This window comes from Bos mutus, chromosome 10, assembly GCF_027580195.1.
Source record: "Bos mutus isolate GX-2022 chromosome 10, NWIPB_WYAK_1.1, whole genome shotgun sequence".
Taxonomy (NCBI): Eukaryota; Metazoa; Chordata; class Mammalia; order Artiodactyla; family Bovidae; genus Bos; species Bos mutus.
In genome coordinates, this window is record NC_091626.1 from 98,745,462 (window position 1) to 98,764,250 (window position 18,789).

At 42.9% G+C, this 18,789-nt stretch overlaps 1 protein-coding gene across 12 annotated transcripts in view; it reads right to left on the reverse strand.

Moving 5' to 3' along the window:
* The window catches only part of TTLL5 (tubulin tyrosine ligase like 5), a 316,526-nt gene that overhangs the window by 162,000 nt on the left and 135,737 nt on the right, over nt 1-18,789 (reverse strand). For all 12 annotated transcript variants that reach the window (XM_070378475.1, XM_070378469.1, XM_070378470.1 and 9 more), the window contains one exon: nt 950-1,104. In XM_070378475.1, coding sequence (XP_070234576.1) covers nt 950-1,104 — 155 coding nt within the window. The remainder of the gene's footprint in view (nt 1-949; nt 1,105-18,789) is intronic.

Consider the following 18,789-nt stretch of genomic DNA (forward strand, 5'->3'; position numbering starts at 1 on the left):
CCCATGTCTCTTGTGTCTCCTACACTGGCAGGTAGATTCTTTACCACTAGCACCACCTAGGAAGCCCACATACCCTGAGAAAACCATAATTCAAAAAAGACACATACACCCCCAAAGTTCACTGCACTACTATTACAATAGCTAGGACATGGAAGTAACCAAGATCTCCACTGACAGATAAATGGATAAAGAAGTCGTGGTACATATATGAGTGGAATATCACTCAACCATAAAAAGGAATGAATCTGAGTCAGTTCCAGTGAGGTGGAGAAACCTAGAGCCTGTTATACAGAGTGAAGCAAGTCAGAGAAAAATAAGTATATCTTAATGCATATATGAAATTTAGAAAAATGGTACAGATGAACATATTTGCAGCTCAGGAATAAATACGCAGACACAGGGAACAGACTTGCAGACACAGTGAGGGGAAGGGAGGATGGCGTGAATTGAGAGTAACACTGAAACATACATTACCATATGTAATACACATAGCTAGTGAGAAGCTGCTGTATAACACAGGGAACTCAACCCAGCGCTCGGTGACAACCTAGAGGGGTGGGAGGTGGGAGGGAGATTCAGGAGGGAAGGGACATATGTATACTTATGGCTGATTCATGTGTGGTTGTATAGGCACAAACCAACATAACATTGTAAAGCAATTACCCTTCAATTAAGAACAAAACAAAAACAACACAGTAAAAAGTCTTGCTCCTTCAGCCTGGAAGTAAACTTGCTAAACTGTATCAGAAATTTCCTTTTCATTTGATTTGGCCAAAAACTGTCTTACAAGTAAAACGAGGCCCTATATCGAAGCATCAGAGGATTAGGACACATGGAGAGAGGAGTCCGTCTTCCTGGTGTCTGTGCAGGCAACTCAAAGTGGGAATGACTTGCGTAGGACAGGCTGCCTGTGTGTGACCCACAGGCTGGCTCCACGCCCCTTACATACCTGCTTCCAGGAGGGGTGGAGTGGCTCTCAGGAGCTTGGGGGTCTGACTGTATTGACCATGTTGGGCCAGCGGGACTGATGACAGGCCGAAGTGTGGGGGGAGTTGAAGCACTGCTTCTGTTTATGACGCTGCTTGCCAAGTTCAGGTTTGTGACCTAGAAATGAAGTGAGGGAAACAGACTGACTTTATAGAGTTTTAGAAAAGCATCATTAAAAACATACTGGGGAAATCATGTAGAGGTTCAGGCGATGCTGGCTCATCTGGGCTGACACAGTGGTTGTGACAAAGGCGCGCGTTAAAGTGTGACCTCGGTGCACATCCAAGAGCAGAGGTGAGGGTCCCGAGTGTCAATATAAGTTAACAAGTATTTATTCCACCTACTACATGCAAAGCACCATACTACGCTAGGTGCAGTAAAATAAAAAGATTAATAACAAAGAGGGTGAGTATTTACCAAGTATTTACTGTGTCATGCAAGGTTCTAAGAATCAGGCAGACTGCTTAGCCTTTCTGACCCTTGTGTCCTCATACGAAAGTTCTAAATGCTCAATAAAGTTTAGTTATAAATAATAATTAGATAAAGTCACTGATTTAGAAAAAAGTTGCCCAGGCAATAGAAAAATGGGCACTGACTTCAATAAGTGATTTACAAAAATTGAATATAATTAGCCAATTAAACAATTAAAACTATTCAGTTCTATTGTCAAAGAAATGTAAATTACAAGATAACACTTTTATGTGTTACACTGACATATACTAATAAAAACTATAGTACCTAACAATGCCAAGGGTGATATTAGATGTGTAGTGTAAGTACACATCTTTCATTGGTAGACTCTTTCTACAAGTAAATTTGCCAACATATTATTAAAAGTATCAAAATTTTTGTACACTTTGATGCTATAGTCTAAGTTATAGGAACTATGCAAAAAAACAACTGCAGATCATTAATGAGGTATTATAATAGTAGTTACTATTTAGCAGAACTTAAAATGTGCCAAGCTCTGAGTAAACAAGTATATTACATACATCTCATTCATAATTCTATTTGCAAGTACTATTATAATCCCCACTTTACAAAGAAGGAAACAGGAATAAATGGCAGAACTACAATCTGACCATAGTCTGAAACTCCAAATTCCCTGTTCTTCCTCACTACACTATACTGTGAACAGAAACTGAGAACAAGCATCCTTTTTAATATTGAAAAAGGAAAGATTTAAATGGCTAATAGTAAACATATAAGGCAATGTTATGTATCCACCAGAATTTTTTGCAGAATACTTAATGGTTTAGGAACATGCCGACGTCTTGAATTAAAAAAAAGAAATCACAATATGAAACTGTACAGAGAGCAGATTCAAATTTCCTTAAATGCACACATATGCGGATACACATTCCTAAAAGGGATATGTTACTTTTATAATCCAGAAGGAAAAAAATGTACATTATTATGAAAAATACAGGTGTGAGCTGATAAGCTTAAAACCTGGATGGGGAGAGTGGAATCAGAAAAGGAGGCTTCGAGAAGCATTTCAAATAAGATGCACAGAGGGTGCTGAAAAGGGGTGGGGGACTCAAGGCTGAAGGCAGGGTGCTGAGGGGGAGACACAGGGAAGAGTGACGTGAGGAGATTTAAAGTCCAAGAAAAGTGTCCCAGGAAGCTAACAATTTTGACACAAATAGGATTTTTTTTAATCTGAAAGAAAATAAGTCATTTTTAGCACTTTAGTGCTTCATTCCTAGTTATAGAATTCAGTAAGCGACAACTGCCCAGGCCTGTGTCTTCCCACCAAAGACTCAAGTATTTTTGGCCCCTTTCTGCCGCTACCAGGGGAGAAGAAAGCCCACGCTGACAAAAGGGGGAAGGCAGCGAGCAGGTGACGGCAGTGCCCTCTGGCCCCCGAAGGGCCTTGACCCTCTTCCTGCACCCTACCGAGAGGCAACAAAGGTGCTCAGGCAATCGGGCTCCCGCAGGACTCAGCTCACCCTTGCCCCAACACTAACCCCCTTGGCCCTAAAGATTAGGCTTCTCAAATTAGACCCCTGGCCCTAAAGATTAGGCTTTTCAAATTAGACATGAGCTTACAGCTTACAAAGACGTTACCAAGTAGAAAGGTCTTTCTGATAACTAACAGCTTCTCCAATTACTGTCTTAGTCAGTTGTGCCAAAAACCTAATAAAAAAGGCTTATTAATAATTTATAGTGGGACAGCAATAAAATAAACAAAATGGACATACTTTACCATGGTTAGTATAAACTTTCTGGCTTGGACATGAGTGAATGGGAAGGAGAAGAGATATTAGACTTGGTACATTTTCTCTCTTTTGGCCAGACTGCCTTTAACTGAAACATCATTGTCTTCATCGTGGGCTTCCCTGGTGGCTTAGCCAGTAAAGAATCTGTCTGCAACGCAGGAGACTGCGTGGATCAGGACGATCCATAGAGAAGAAAATGGCAACCCCTTCCAGTATTCTTGCCTGGGAAATTCCATGGATAGAGGAGCCTGGGGGGCTACAGTCCATGGGGTTGAAAGAGTCAGACCCAAATTAGCGACTGAGCCATCATTTTCATCATAATCGCTAACATTTACTGAATGCTCACCATGTGCTATGGGCTTAGCTCAGCAGTCCTCAGCCTTTTGGGCACCAGGGACCGGTTTCGTGGAAGATAATTTTTCCTTGGACTGGGGGAGGGGTGGATGGGTTTTGGGGGTGATTCAAACGCATTACATTTATTGTGCACTCTATTTTGTGGCAATCTCAGAATATTCGGCCTTGACTTTAGGGTTAGGATTCATGCCTATGAGAATCTGATGCTGCTGATGTGAAAGAAGGCTGAGCTCAGGCAGTAGGGCAAGCCATGGGAAGCGGCTGTACACACAGATGAAACTTCACCCTCCACTCACTCCTGCTGGGCAGCCCCGGTCCAACGGCCATGGACTGCTACAGGTCTGTGGCCCAGGAGTTGGGGACCCCCAGCTGAGATGCCCTTGCATCATCTTGATGTGCACAATTTCACTTAACCCTGAGCCAGCCTTTCAAGAAATGTCTATTGTTACTCCCATTTTACAGAAGAGGCAACTGAAGTCTTAAGAGGCAAATAATTAGATAAAGGTAACACATCGACTAGATGGCAGGGCCAAGAGGAAAAGAGAGAAAGTCCTCTTCCAAATGCATGTGGTATACTTTATCCTAATCCTATGGCTTAACATCTGAGTCCTTGCAGGAGAAGTGCCAGGTACTTATAAGTGAGGTTTTTATCTCCCTCCATTACTCACAGAGATAGATATTGTGATACTCTTTTCTCTCTCTCTCTCTCTCTCTGTTTTTTGGTCACTCCATGTGGTTTTCTGGGATTTTAGTTCCTATACCAGGCACTGAACTCAGCCCCTTGTTAGTGGGAGAGGGGTGTCTTAACCACTGAACTGTTAGGAAATTCCCTGAGTACTCCCTTCTCAGATATGGAGAAACTAAGGGTCAGAGAAGTTATGGTAAGTCATTGGTTCAAGGCCACATAACAGTTGCAGAACTGGTACTCTTGTTTTAAAAGCCATTTTCCAGTTTTGAAACAAATAGGGAAACAGTCTTAGTTGTCCTTAATTACTAGAAAGTTTTGAAAATATAATCGGATACAGACCTCAAATTCTGAAAATAGTGATTATACAGGAATTGATTATACCTATTCCAGCTTTTTCTCCTTTTCCTTAAATTTATTTCCCACTTGTCACCCTTCACCACAGCAGATTAGAGAAACAGACTAACAAAAAGCCCCAAACAAAACCATCCTCAATCAGTTTTGTTTCTTGGCAGATAAAGTAAGAGATGGTACAAACATAAAACTAATTTTGGACTCGTAGTGAATTTTATTTTTTCATGTAACATCCACTCTGCATTTCATGGATAAATCAAGAATTGATAGCCATTATTATTTCCTTCTACATAAAAGCAAAGCATCCTTAATTTATTTTGAGAAAGATAGCAAAAAAAGACCACTGCTTAAATGTGAGAGTATGTAAGGAATAAGAAAAGTTTTGAAGGTTCTCATCTTTCTATGCAAAGGATTCCCCCTTAAAAAAAAAAAAAGGAGTCTATCTCTATTAAATAATAACAACTTGCCCCTCTAAATATTCAACTCTTACTTCTGTGATTTTTGTCTAGAAGACATTCAGTGTCCAAGGCCACAGTTACCTCCATACCACCCAGCTCCATCTTCCCAGGACATACATTGCTAATGAGTAATACAATAATTTGGGGCTCACTTAGCTATGGCCTCAGAGTCTTCTTTACACAGTCCTCCAGGCAGCTGTCTCCAGTTAATCAGAACTGACAGGGGAGACAACTATTTTCAACCCTTGTTCTAGAACAGGACTATCCAATAGAACACATTGTGATGGACATGTTCTATAAACTGCACAGTTCAATACAGCAGTCACCGGCCACAGATGATCATTGTGCACTTGAAATATGACCAGTGTGACTGAGGAACTGGATTGTAAACTGTATTTAACTTAAATTTTGAAAGCCACATGAAGGCCGTGGCCATCTTATCAGACAGCACAGCTCTAGAGCCTTGACCAGATCTGGCTGAATCCTATGAGTACAGACTTATGCCTGCCTAAGTTCAGTCTAAGCAAAGTATCTCCAGATTAAATGAGTTTTGAATGTCTCTAGTTCTTTCTTTTAGCTTCTCGGTTTTTTCTAGAATAGGCAGAAGAATTCCTTGAACTAAAACAGACCCATGCATCAACTCTGGTGGCCCTTGCTACACCTTGTCTTGACTAAGGATAGGGCTGACCAAAGGGCAGGGCAGGTCTTAAGAAACTCTATAAGCCAATTAGAGTTCACACCTGGCAGTTTCTTCCTTAAAGGGACAGAATGATGATGACTATTCCTGTCACAGGCTCCCTTTGCTTCCCTGTCCATCTACATTTCTCCAGCTAACGTAACAAAACCAGCTTTGATAAAATGAAGAGAAAGTGGAAAATGGCATTTAATTACACCTGATTTGCAACAAATGGGTAACATGTCACTACTAAAGAATTTTTTTTTTTAATGACAAGGCTCACAGCACATAAAGACACAGCACCAGTCACAAAACAGAGGTTCATCATTTGAGAGAGGAGGATCAGGCGATTAAGGTAGAGGTGGTCTGGCAACCCACTCCAGTATTCTGGCCTGGAGAATCCCATGGACAGAGGAGCCTGGCAGGCTATAGTCCATGGGGTCGCACAGAATCGGACACAACTGAAGTGACTTTGCACAGCATAGTCGCCATTGGGCCAGCTGGCTTCTCTGGGCTAATAATCAGAGACTATGCTACTAAACCTAGGCTGGTCAACTCACGAATTTATGCCACGAGTTGCATGGGGTCTGGAAGACAGGATAGTTAAAGAACATGTCTTATTGATAAAGGATATCAACATCTTTATGTCGCTTATAAGAACTTTACAAGTCTATGTGTGGATCTCTAAAATGCTTTGCCATAGTTAGTTTTTAAGCAAATACGAAATCTTTCAGGTTCCTTAACAATAACAGTAATAACAACAAAGTTGGATTAGCGCTAATGATGGCTAACTTTAATCAGTATTTTGTTTTTGCCAGGCATTGTTCTAGACAATTAACTCAATCTTCAAGACACATCTGTTAGGTACAATTATTGCCCTCATTTATAGATGGGGAAACTGAGATTAAGAGGTAAAATAATTTGCTCAAGAACAAATAATTGTTATCTATAAGCCCCTAGTTTCAATTCCTGTTTTCCCTGATACAAAATCTCCTGATTTTGCAGTTTTAACCACTGAGTTATTCCCACTGCCTTATAACTTTCAACCTGAACTTACTATTATGTCTGTGGACTGGCATTTGCATTATCCAGGAGTTTGTTAAAAATGCAGACTCAGCCCAATCTCAGCCCAGTGAACAGAAATCTGTATTTGACAAGAGCCACAGATAATTCACGTGCAGCACTTGCTACAGGGCATGGTGGGAAAGGAAAGAACAGGGAAGAGGAACCTTTCAAATCTAGTCCTCCATAAAGCTCAGGGGATCATCCAAAAACCAGCAGAAATGCCCTAATGGAGTGGGGAACAACATACAAAACAACCAAAGGGAAGGAGGAAAGAAAACAATTCTATCAAGAACTTTGCGGCTTTACTATGTCTCATTGTCATTTGGATGCTCAAACATGAACATGCATAATGTCAAGTATGCCGAGGATGCAAAAGTGGATGAAACAGTTTGGAACAAGCTTCAGGGAACTTCAAATCTAGCTTATCATGCTGCCATGAAAAATGGTGGTCATGAAAAATAAATCAAGACAAGGGCTTCCCTGGTGGCTCAATGATAAAGAATCCCCCTGCCAATGGAGGAGACGGGTTTGATCCCTGATCCAGGAAGATCCCATATGCCTCGGAGCACAGAGCCCATGTGCCTCAACTACTGAAGCCTGCATGCCCTAGAGCCTGTGCTCCACACAAAGAGAAGCCACTGCAATGAGAAGCCCACATGCCCCAACGCCAGAGTGGCCCCATCGCCATAACCAGAGAAAAGCCCAATCAACTAAGTAAAATTATGTATAAAAAACAAACCAAGATATTTAATCCTCATAACAATCAGCTTGTTAAATATTCTTCCACCCCTGCCTTTCTCTAAGTGAAGGACAGCCTGTAGGAGAATCCTGTCTCGAGCTTGTGCCTGCGTGCGTGCCAAGGCCCACCTGAGCCTTAGGGTCCGCTGGCAGATGTTTCACCCCTTGCTCTCCTCCTCCCCCTCCTTTTCCTCTGCTCCCACTCTCTCGGAGAGGAGTCTGCAGAAGTTCCACTCCCGTTCCCTTCCTCATGTCCGTTGCCACGCTGACCTCAGGGTGTTTTTTCTTTCAGTACCAAAACTCTTGTTTATTTTAGAGCCAACCTTCCGAATAAGGCAGGTGAGCAAATATCTGAATGTGTGGGGTAGGGACACATTGCACGCATTCCATCTAGACAGGTGTTTAAATTACTGCGGGAATAAATACAGGTGATGGATTGAGAAAAGGGGTAGCAGCAACAGAGAGGGAGGCCAATTTCCGGTGGCTGGCCCGCCCAAGTGTTACTGCTTGTTACTGCTGTTTGCTCAAAGTAGCGCTACAGCCAGTGCTGTAATTAAAATATGATGGCATTGCCCTGATGGCTTCCCAGAATATACCTACCACCCACTCAGACACATAACCTTTTGGTATCCAAAAAGGATCTGGGGCCAGGCCTAACTAGATCACTGTTGCTCTGCAGGCATGCTCGAGAAATGCTACAGTCCTGAATGCTCAAAAGAAGTCCAAAACTCAAAGATTTAAGTTCATAAACATTTACTCTGTTGCTGCAAAGCCTTGGGTAATGTCTTAAGAGTATGGGTGGCCATACTCTTAAAATGTGGCCTCTGCCCTTAAGCCATGAAGGAGTTGGTAATCTAGTGAGAAAAACATCCAGACAAATAGCAATATTAAAGGCCTCCAGGATATGGTAATTGCTGTAATAAAGGCATTAAGGAAATTCAAAGAAGGCAGTTGAACTGGTCCTAAAATGATCTGTAGGAGGACTGGTTTGGGGCTGGTGGAATGGTGGTGGCTCCAAGGAGAAAAGATAAGGCAGGATTAAAAATGCAGAGACAGATAAGCAAGAAGAGTCTCTGAGAAACAGAAAGACTCTAATTCGGCTAAAGCTTAGAGCAATGGAAGATGGAAACCAATAGGACAACACCTTGGGAGGTCCCTGAATTCTCCTCTCTTCATCTAGTAGACAGCAGTAAGATGGCTCGCAGATTCGGACAGAGTAGGGCTATGCCAGGACTGTGGGGAAGCAGGGAGATCTGGCTGAGAGTCAGCACGGTCAGGCGAGACATAATAAGGATGGGATGCAGGACATGCTTTGCGGGTCTCTCCTCATCCCCCCTCCCACCCCGCCCCAAGGCTGAAGGAGAGTGCTGGGCCTTGGACTGGAGAGCGGCATTTGTAGTAAGATGATAAAAGCTCTCAAGTTCATGTGTTCACATTTTCTTTTGAATCAGCCCTCTTTTGGATTGCATCCTCCCAAACAGCTGGCAAGGCAAGTTGGCACTGCCCACCCTTTAAGAAGGGAAGGTCCAAGAGTGGGCATCTTAGGCCAGCTTTGTTCTAGGGCCTCATGGGAAAATGCGCCTTTCCTTAGATTTATCATTCCATGCCCCTCCCCCCCCAACAAGAAAATGATTTGAGGATCAAGACAAGGAGGTGGACCAGGAGCGACGTGCCTAGGAGGCAGACTAGATGGCTTCTGTCTAGGCCTGAGACCTGGAGGCAAAAGAAGACATTGGCTCATCCAGCCCATGTCACCAAAGCTAGGATTCCTACTCAGGAGACTGGAGCCAAAAATCTTGTAGTGATTAAGAGATGCTTTGGCCTGGGAGATCGTCTCTGGGAATCTTGACTCTTAAGTTAGCTGCTATGGAATCTGGATTCCAGCCATAGTTCTCTTGCAGTCAGTGTTTAATGACCAATAACTTCTAGATCCACCATGGAACAACAAAAACAAACAAACTGACGTTTAAGGATAGGGAGGTTTAGGCAAATATTTGAAAAGACAAAACAGGTTAATGGAAAAAAAACAAGTTGCCAGTGTCTACTGCGATATTGAATCCCCTACCATATCAACATTAACTAGCATCTACTTCTGTGCATTTTGGAGAAGGCAATGGCAGCCCACTCCAGTACTCTTGCCTGGAAAATCCCATGGGTGGCGGAGCCTGGTAGGCTGCAGTCCATGGGGTCGCTAAGAGTCGGACATGACTGAGCGACTTCACTTTCACTTTTCACTTTCATGCCTTAGAGAAGGAAATGGCAACCCACTCCAGTGTTCTTGCCTGGAGAATCTCAGGGACGGGGAAGCCTGGTGGGCTGCCGTCTATGGTGTCACACAGAGTCGGACATGACTGAAGGGACTTAGCAGCAGCAGCAGCACTTCTGTGCATGCATGTGCCACCAGAGATGCTCAGAGGGCTCAAACAAACCTTGTGCGCACCAGGACCCAGAGACCCCACAGAGACTGAGAAAGAACTGTGTTTGAGTGTCTCCTGTGGAGGTACGGGTCAGCAGTGGACTGCTGCGGGGGCAGGGGCTCTGGGTGAGGTAGACCTGGGTATGGCATTAGCCCTCTTGGAGGAGGTCGCCATTAACCCCACCATAGAGCCACCAGAACTTAACACAGGACTGGGAAACAGACTTTTAAAAAGAGAAAAGCTATGAACAACCTAGACAGCATATTAAAAAGCAGAGACATTACTTTGCCAACAAAGATCTGTCTAGTCAAAGCTATGGTTTTTCCAGTAGTCATGTATGGATGTGAGAGTTGGAGTACAAAGAAAGCTGAGGGCCGAAGAATTGATGCTTTTGAACTGTGGTGTTAGAGAGTCTCTTAGACAGCAAGGAGATCTAACCTGTCCATCCCAAAGGAAATCAGTCCTGAATATTCATTGGAAGGACTTATGCTGAAGCTGAAACTCCAATACTTTGGCCACCTGATGTGAAGAACCAACTCACTGGAAAAGACTCTGATGCTGGGAAAGACTGAAGATGGGAGGAGAAGGGGATGACAGAGGATGAGACGGTTGGATGGCATCACCAACTCAATGGACATGATGAGTAAGCTCCAGGATTTGGTGATGGACAGGGAGGCCTGGTGTACTGCAGTCCATGGGGTCCCAGAGAGTCAGATATGACTGAACAGCTGAACCAAACTGAACCACTGTGCATGCATGTGCCATCAATCCCTCAAGAATGAGACACTCTCCACTTACAGCAGGCCCCTGGGTTCTACATTTCTACTGATATGGCTTGTCTACAAACGTAGTGGCAAAAACCCTTCTCTCACTGGGGCTTGTGGGTTTTCACAAGACTTTCACCTTAACGCAGTACCTAGGTGTCTCATTGTGCCTGGGAAGACACAAGCAGCAAGGACAGATACAGCTGTGCCAGGACAGGCAGGAGTTATCCCCAACCTGGAAACTGAAAAATCAGAGGCTATTTTGGGCTTCGCCATTAGCCCTAGGAAGGTCCTTCACACCACATAAGTAGAGCTGGATCCTGAAATCTTGTTGCTAGTACCTTGCGCTTTACTTTCCAATGTTAGATTTATTTTTCACACAAGAGGTCCCTCAGCTATAAAGGATCCTTACCATTACACTGTTTCAAGAGCATAAGGGTAGAGTTGAAGAGCTTCATGCCATGTTTTGCATTGTATTCTAATTATAGGTTTATTCACTTATCTTGCCCCACAAATTACATGCTCCCTTAGGACAAGGACTGCATCTTATTCCCTTTTGTATCCCTAGAGTTTACCCAGTAGGCACAAAAGTATTTATATAAATGAAGCGGGTCTCATCTAGTCTCAAATAACCCTCACAAACACACCTCAATCTCCTACTAGCAGCTAGTTTCTCCAGTGAGTTAAAAAGTGATTCATGTCACTGGAAGGCTTGCAAGGAAATTAAAGGTTCCAAATTACGTCTCTTTAAAAATACCATAAGGGAAGGACTGCTTTGGAATAAGGGGAAATGAAATAATCAGTGACTAGAGTGAGAGATAAGTGTTGCTCTTGCTATTATCAACCTGCATAATTTTAGAGATGATTTCTGCCCGCTCTTGAAGTTTTGGGCAAAGTTCTTAAATGGGTCGAATAATAGCTTAGACATACAGATTTTATTCCTTGTCGATGAATATACTATATACGCTTTTCACGACACTGAAACAGCAAACAGCTAACACTCCATTTGAGATTCACTCAAGCAACCTCAGGTTCACTAAGGCTGTCTGCAAATTTCAGGTATCTTATTTATCAAAATGGAGATGGAAATTCAACATCAAAGACTTAGTAATAGCTTAACATAAGAACAAATCAGTGGCAGAGCATTCCCAATGCAGCTTATAATCTTGGCATAGCTCAGACTCCTCATTATAGCGTGGTCCATAAAATCTTAACTAAGTCATCTAATGAGGTCTAGAGATGGGGTTCCACAAGATTATTTAATTAATCCAACAAATGTTTATCAGACACTCTGTGGCATTCTTCTGAGCACTGAGGATAGAACAATCTTTTTTTAATTAAAAAAATTCTTGCCTTCATGAAGATTATGGCCTGGGGGAGGGGGGGGTGTTGTATCACTGAAATATACAAAGAATGTCTGAAGGTAAGATAATCACAAATTTAGAGCAATCACTTTTGGCCAAATTACTGATATTAATGACCATATACTACCTACAAGTTTTCAGGAGTTCTCAACTTGGAGACCTTGGGTCCACCAGGCATCATGAAGGAGTTAAGCTAGAGGCGGAGGAAATGTTTATGAACCCTCTGAAATTAATGTACATTTCTAAGTTTGAGTGCACATTTTTTTCAGGACAAAAACTGTAACTTACATTCAATTCTCAAAGGAATCTCTCACTCCAAAAAGGTTAAGACTCACTTCATATCACTGCTACGAAGATTAATTTTTCTAAAGCTGTATTCACACTGTACTCTGAACTACACAGCAGCATCTTGAGAACAACGTTCTCTGTGTCCTTCACATACAGAGGCTCATCAGAATACGATGGGATCAACTCAGTCTGTCATGGACCCTTCATTCCCCTGACCATGGGGCCCTGAATTGGAATAGAGAAATGTAGTGGTGAGTCCTAGCTGACTTGTTTTACCATATGTCGCTGGAACAAAAGGCAATCCTTGAATAAAAAAAAAAAATCACTGGACCAAGATCTATTTCACTCAAGATAAATGAAAACGCAAAGTGCTGGATCTGTACTTAATTACATGATTTGCATCACTGAATAAATACTAGAGAATATATTCAATTAAGAAACAAGAAAAGAATCATCCTTAAACAGCTACTTTTAAACCATTCTTCCAAGGGCACTTCCTGAGCAGGTATTAAATCATTAGCCATGACCACAAACATGTTTTAAGGCATGACCTTTGTCTCCTGTTCCTGGATACTGATAAAATGAATCTCAAGAAATTTATATTCTAATCAGCAGGAGATAAGAGTTCCAGTGTTAATCTCACTTTCAAAGGGGTTAGGCAAGGCAAGGAAGCTCTGCAGCTCTGTTGCATTAGAACTCAGTTCTCCTGCCACGTCTTCTCTCATAAACGCTGTCACTTACACGACATACATACACACACAGACACTTGGTGTTCCAAAATCTACAAAGAGTTCCAGATCAAGAATTGCCAAAGACATTCCTGGAAAACCTTACAAGATGGCCAGATCCGTTTCTTGTACTTCTAATTCATTATTCAGTCTTTGAGTCGATGGGGGCCACCGCCACCACGATAAACAGATCTACTCTCACTGTATCTCCAGGGATTAAGAAGGCTGCTCAGTGATGAACCTGAATTCACTACCAAACAATCTGATGGCTTGGCTACAACTCTACAGTGGCCTTAAGCTGAGTCACTAGAGTCTAAGGAGAGGTGAGAGTCCTGTGTGGAATGAGAAGAGGCAGAAAAACACCGAGGGAAAGAGTATAAAGTCAGAGAGATCTGGGTTTGCGTCCTGGTGCCGTCACCTGCCATATGTGTGACCTCAGCAGAGTGGCCTATGCTTTCAGCTATTTTCTTCATCTGTTAAAAAAAAGTCTCTACTTCATAAGGTTACAGAGACAATAATGCATATAAAGTACTTACCACAGTGTCCAGTACAAAGCAGACATTCAACTAATGTCACCTACTTGATTATAAAGGGCAGGTGTGTTGAAAAAAAAATGGAAGAGGAATAGTTTTTTAAAACAAATGTAAAAACCAATATAACACAGAAGAGAAATTTTTTTTTAATTTAGCAAGCATGTAATAAGTGCATACCAAGTGCTGGGTGATGGATTAGAAGGAATACCATCACATAGTTTATAACTCAATAGAAAAGAAGAGATGCAAAACTATAACATATTTTGTTATAGGGAATGACTAATGAAGGGCTACAGATACAGACAATGGAAAGATGACGTCTGGATGGGGTGGCAGGGGATTATTCATTCATTTATTTTAAAAATAAGTATCAAATCCACACTATATACCCAGGTTGGGAAAACTGGTGAAAAAATGGACATGGTCACTTTCCACCTTAACCAGGTACCTTATAGTCCAGTAGAATTAGCACATTTACTGAGTACTACCCATGAGTTAGGTTCTGAGGCAGCAAAGGATACTGCCTCCAAAGAGCTCACTGTTCATTAAAGGAGAGAGCTATCTGAACAAACACAAATAACTGTGTGGCGAATGAAATGGCATGCCTCTGAGAGAAGTGGCATTTACACTGAGCCTGGACAAACGTATATAGTTACATATAGTGTTGTTGTTGTTCAGTCAGTAAGTCGTGTCCAACTCTTTGTGATCCCCTGGACTGCAGCAGGCCAGGCTTCCCTATCTCCCGCAGTTTGCTCAAATTCATGTCCATGGAGTCAGTGATGCCACCCAACCATCTCATCCTCTGTCGCCACCTTCTCCCTTCCTTAATCTTTCCCAGCATCAGGATCTTTTCCAATGAGTTGGGTCTTTGCATCAGGTGGCCAAACTACTGGAGCTTCAGCTTCAGCATCAGTCCTTCCAATGAATATTCAGGATTGACTTCCTTAAGGATTGACTGGTTTGATCTCTTTGCTGTCCAAGGGACTATCAAGAGTCTTCTCCAGCTTCACAATTAGAAAGCATCAATTCTTTGGTGCTCAGCCTGTGAGAGGTCCAACTCCCAAATCCATACACGACTACTGGTAAAGCCATAGCTTTGACTAGACGGATCTTTGCCAGCAAAGAGATGTCTCTGCTTTTTAATGCACTGACGAGCTTTGCCATAGTTTTTCTTCTAAGGAGCAAGTGTCTTTTAATTTCACGGCTGCAGTCACCATCTGCAGTGATTTCGGAGCCCATGAAAAAAAAAAATCTGCCACTGTTTCCACGTTTTCCCCATCCATTTGCCATGAAACGATGGGACCAGATACCATCTTAGTTTTTTGAATGTTGAGTTTTAAGCCAGTTTTTTCACTCTCCTCTTTCACCTTCATCAAGAGGATCTTTAGTTCCTCATTGCTTTCTGCCATAAGGGTGGTATGATCTGCATATCTGAAGTTTATATTTCTCCAGGCAATCTTGATTCCAGCTTGTGCTACAGCCAGCCCATCATTTCATATGATGTACTCTGCATATAAGTTAAAAAGCAGGTGACAAAATAGAGCCTCGACATACTCAGTTCCCAATTTTGAACCAGTCCATTGTTCCATGTCCGGTCCCAACTGTTGCTTCTTGAGCTGCATACAGGTTTCTCAGGAAGCAGGTAAGGTGGTCTGGTATTTCCATCTCTTTAAGAATTTTCCTCAGTTTGTTGTGATCCACACAGTCAAAGGCTTTAGCATAGTCAATGAAGCAGAAGTAGATGCTTTTCTGAAATTCCCTTGTTTTTTCTATGATCCAACGGATATTGGCAATTTGATCTCTGGTTCCTCTGCCTTTTCTAAATCCAGCTTGTACATCTGAAAGTTCTCGGTTCATGTCCTGTTGACTGGGGAACGTTTCCCAAGAGAAGATAGCATAAATTAAGGAACAGAGACTAAGAAAATTCTGGATGAACTGCACAAAAACCTCTGTCATGGGAAGGAGACAGGTTGGAGAAAGTAATCTGGAGCCAGATTCTACATAAAGGCTTTGAATAACATTTAATAGCTGGGGCTTCCCTTTGAAGATAACAGGATTCCATTCAAGATTCTTGAGCAAAGGAGTATCATTATCAGACTGGTGGTTTAGAAAGATTCCTTTAGAACAAAGACTAGGGTGAATAGAGGAGAATGGCTGGGAGACCATTTAGGAGGTAACTGTAGTGATCCAGTCCAGAGATAATTAAGTCCTTAAGCAGAACAGTAGATGTGAAACAGAGAAGATACATATCAGAGAAATTATAGAGTCAGACTCAACAAGAACTGGCAACAACTGCCCTGACATAGAATGAGGAAACAGAAAAGCTGATAAACTAAAGGCTCTGCACCGAAGCCCCTAGGAGAAGTGCAGTGTCACCGATACAGAGGGGAAAAGGGGAGAAGAACAGATAAGTATTAGATATACTGAACATTTTCTGAGTATTTTCAAAACATGCTTAAAAAGTACATTGAATATTCTGGGTTCTTGCAATACAGTTGGATGGAGATGTCTAGCAGGCATTTGGAAATCTGGACATGACACTCAGAAAACAGGTTCCAACTAAAGACATATATTTGGGAGCAATCTGCAGACCAGTACTAGATGAAGCTATGGGAAGAGGAAATCTACCCAAGGGGAGGCACTACAGAGAGGCATAAAGTTCAGGTGAGCTCTGGAATTCAGATGCATGTTGAAGGATACCTGTGAGAACAGGGGGAAACAGATGCCGAGGCCGCACCCCCTTCTTTAATCAGAAAGACTCTGCTGTTGTCAGTTTACACATTTCAGGCCTAAATACCAGTGGGTTTTTAAAAATGTGGAAAGTGGAGTCTAGTTTTTTGGGGGGACGTATAGGATCAGATCTCAAAGGAATTACCCAAGGGCTGGAGAAGCTAAGGGGAGTTTTCAGGAAGGAGGCAGTCAATAATAGTGCCATGTACTAAAAGAGAATGAGGATTAATAACAGGTGACTGAAGCTGGCAATTCCAAGGTCATCAGTGACCTTTGAGAGTTACTGTTTTGTTTAGTCGGTCAGTAATGTCTGACTCTTTTGCGACCCCCATGGACTGTAGCCTGCCAGGCTCCTCTGTCCTTGGGATTTCCCAGGCAAGAATATTGGAGTGGGTTGCCGTTTCCTTCTCCAGGGAATCTTCCCAACCCAGGGATTGAACCCATGTCTTTTGCACTGGCAGGTGGATTCTTTGCCACTGAGCCACCTGGGAAGGCCTCTGAGAAAGAGTCAAAATGGTAAGAGATAAAAAAAAGGTTATTTTAGAACAAGGGACCATCAGTAGGTCAACGACCTAAGGAAAATCTGGGGTTTAAAGCCTGAAGAGACACAGAAGAGCTGGGGAAATGATAGGATCAACTGGTACTATGACTCAGAGCAGGGAGGCACAAGGGTCCAGGAGACTTCGTCTTGACACTGTAATTACTCCACTTGACACAGAAGAAAATTAAGGCACAGGGAATTTAAATAACTTGTCCAAAGTCTCACTGACCCAAGGGCTTCTGTTTTTTCCATGTACCCTTTTCGGTTTCTAGAAATGGAGAAAAGGGAAGTATATGACACAAAGAAGCACAACTTTTCTACCCAGAAAAATACAGACCCAAAGAAGCTACACTTAGGGGAAAAAAATTACAAAATCAGAACACAAATGGACAATAGTTCGAACGTGTCAGATACGGTCAGGAGGCAGGAAGAGCATTTCCGGTACTGAATGCCCAAGCGTGTGATAACTGGGGGCCGCTGGCGTCAATCCTGGAAAACACCTGTAACCACGTCAAAAAATTGTGCTTCCTCTCTGCCAGCTTCACCTTCAAATAGCAATTTCTGAAATTGAGATCTACTCCAGGTCCACCCTGGACCCTGAAGAAATGAGCAGGATCACAATGGAAACTGCTGAAGCAGAAGAAATGATCAAAGAACTCCTTGAGTGCAAACGGATGGGTAAGCGGTGTGAGCCAACGTTCTCGACCTGGGCGGACACCCTTCTCTAGGACTAGGCGGGAAAGGGGCAGGGTGAGGAATGAAAGTAAAAAGACATTGAATGCTTTTTCGTTTCTCCTCTCCATCTAAATGAAAAATGGAGAAGTAAAAAGCATCTCCTCCCTCCCATGTATCTGTCAGCATATTTCCAGGAGGCCTGGCCACAGCCCGGGCACTGGCTGGCCGGGAACAGAGCCTGACACAGCACATTCGCTAGCACCGGAGCCTCGCCTGGGTGGTCGGCTGTTATTCCTTTGATTAAACTCCCAGGCTGGAAGAGCTGGAGCTGCGCCTAGTGATAGCTGGTCCTGCAATCTCACACTGGCCCGCACAGAGAGGCCAGTGCTCCCTCTGTCTCCCAGCCTCCCTCTCCTCACTGCAGAGCTGGGCTCCTTTGCCACATTCTTCTGTTCACTGACAGTGGTAACCACAGAGGGCTGCAGTTGTAAAGCACACCTCTCCTGGCACGGGGGTGAGGAAAAGACAGTGAGATCTCATAGTCAAGCTGCTACTCCAGCGTCACGCTATCAGCTACCTACCACAGGGCTCTCTCCCCAACCAGTGAAAGATGCTTTTAGAGCACCCCGCTTTCAGGGATGTACGCACTCATTTCCAAAGGATCCCAGCCCCCAAAGATAACCAGCTTCTCACGTGTCAAGGGAAAGAACTAAATCTGACCTTCTCTCTGCTCAGATTTGTTAGGCTGAATAATCCTAGATGCAGAATATGTAACTCTAGTTTCCAAGCATATGCAAACACTTCCAAAGTGGCCACGGTGGCCACTTTATGGTGGCAGGGCAAATTCAATATTCTTGTATGCTCTAGGCTATAAATAAGCTTAAATCATAGCAGAAATAGTAAAAGTAGTTACAAGATAAATGAAGTCCTGTTTTTAGACAAATAAATTTGTTAAGAATCTAGCCTCTAATGGAAATGATGGGCAACTCAAAGTTTTATAATCAAATTTGTAGGTTGTCTGAGTACTTTGCTTTCTTTTCTTTTGGCTAATTCACTGTTCTTCAGCATCTTCACCAGCGAGCAGGGAGGAAAACGGAATGCCATTGCTTCATCCTGCAACCCATCCTCCTCCCAGCTACCTAAATGAGACAGTTAAAAGGCAAGGCCCATTTGTCTCTGTGGCTCCTGGTCATTGTTGAGATAAAGAGCC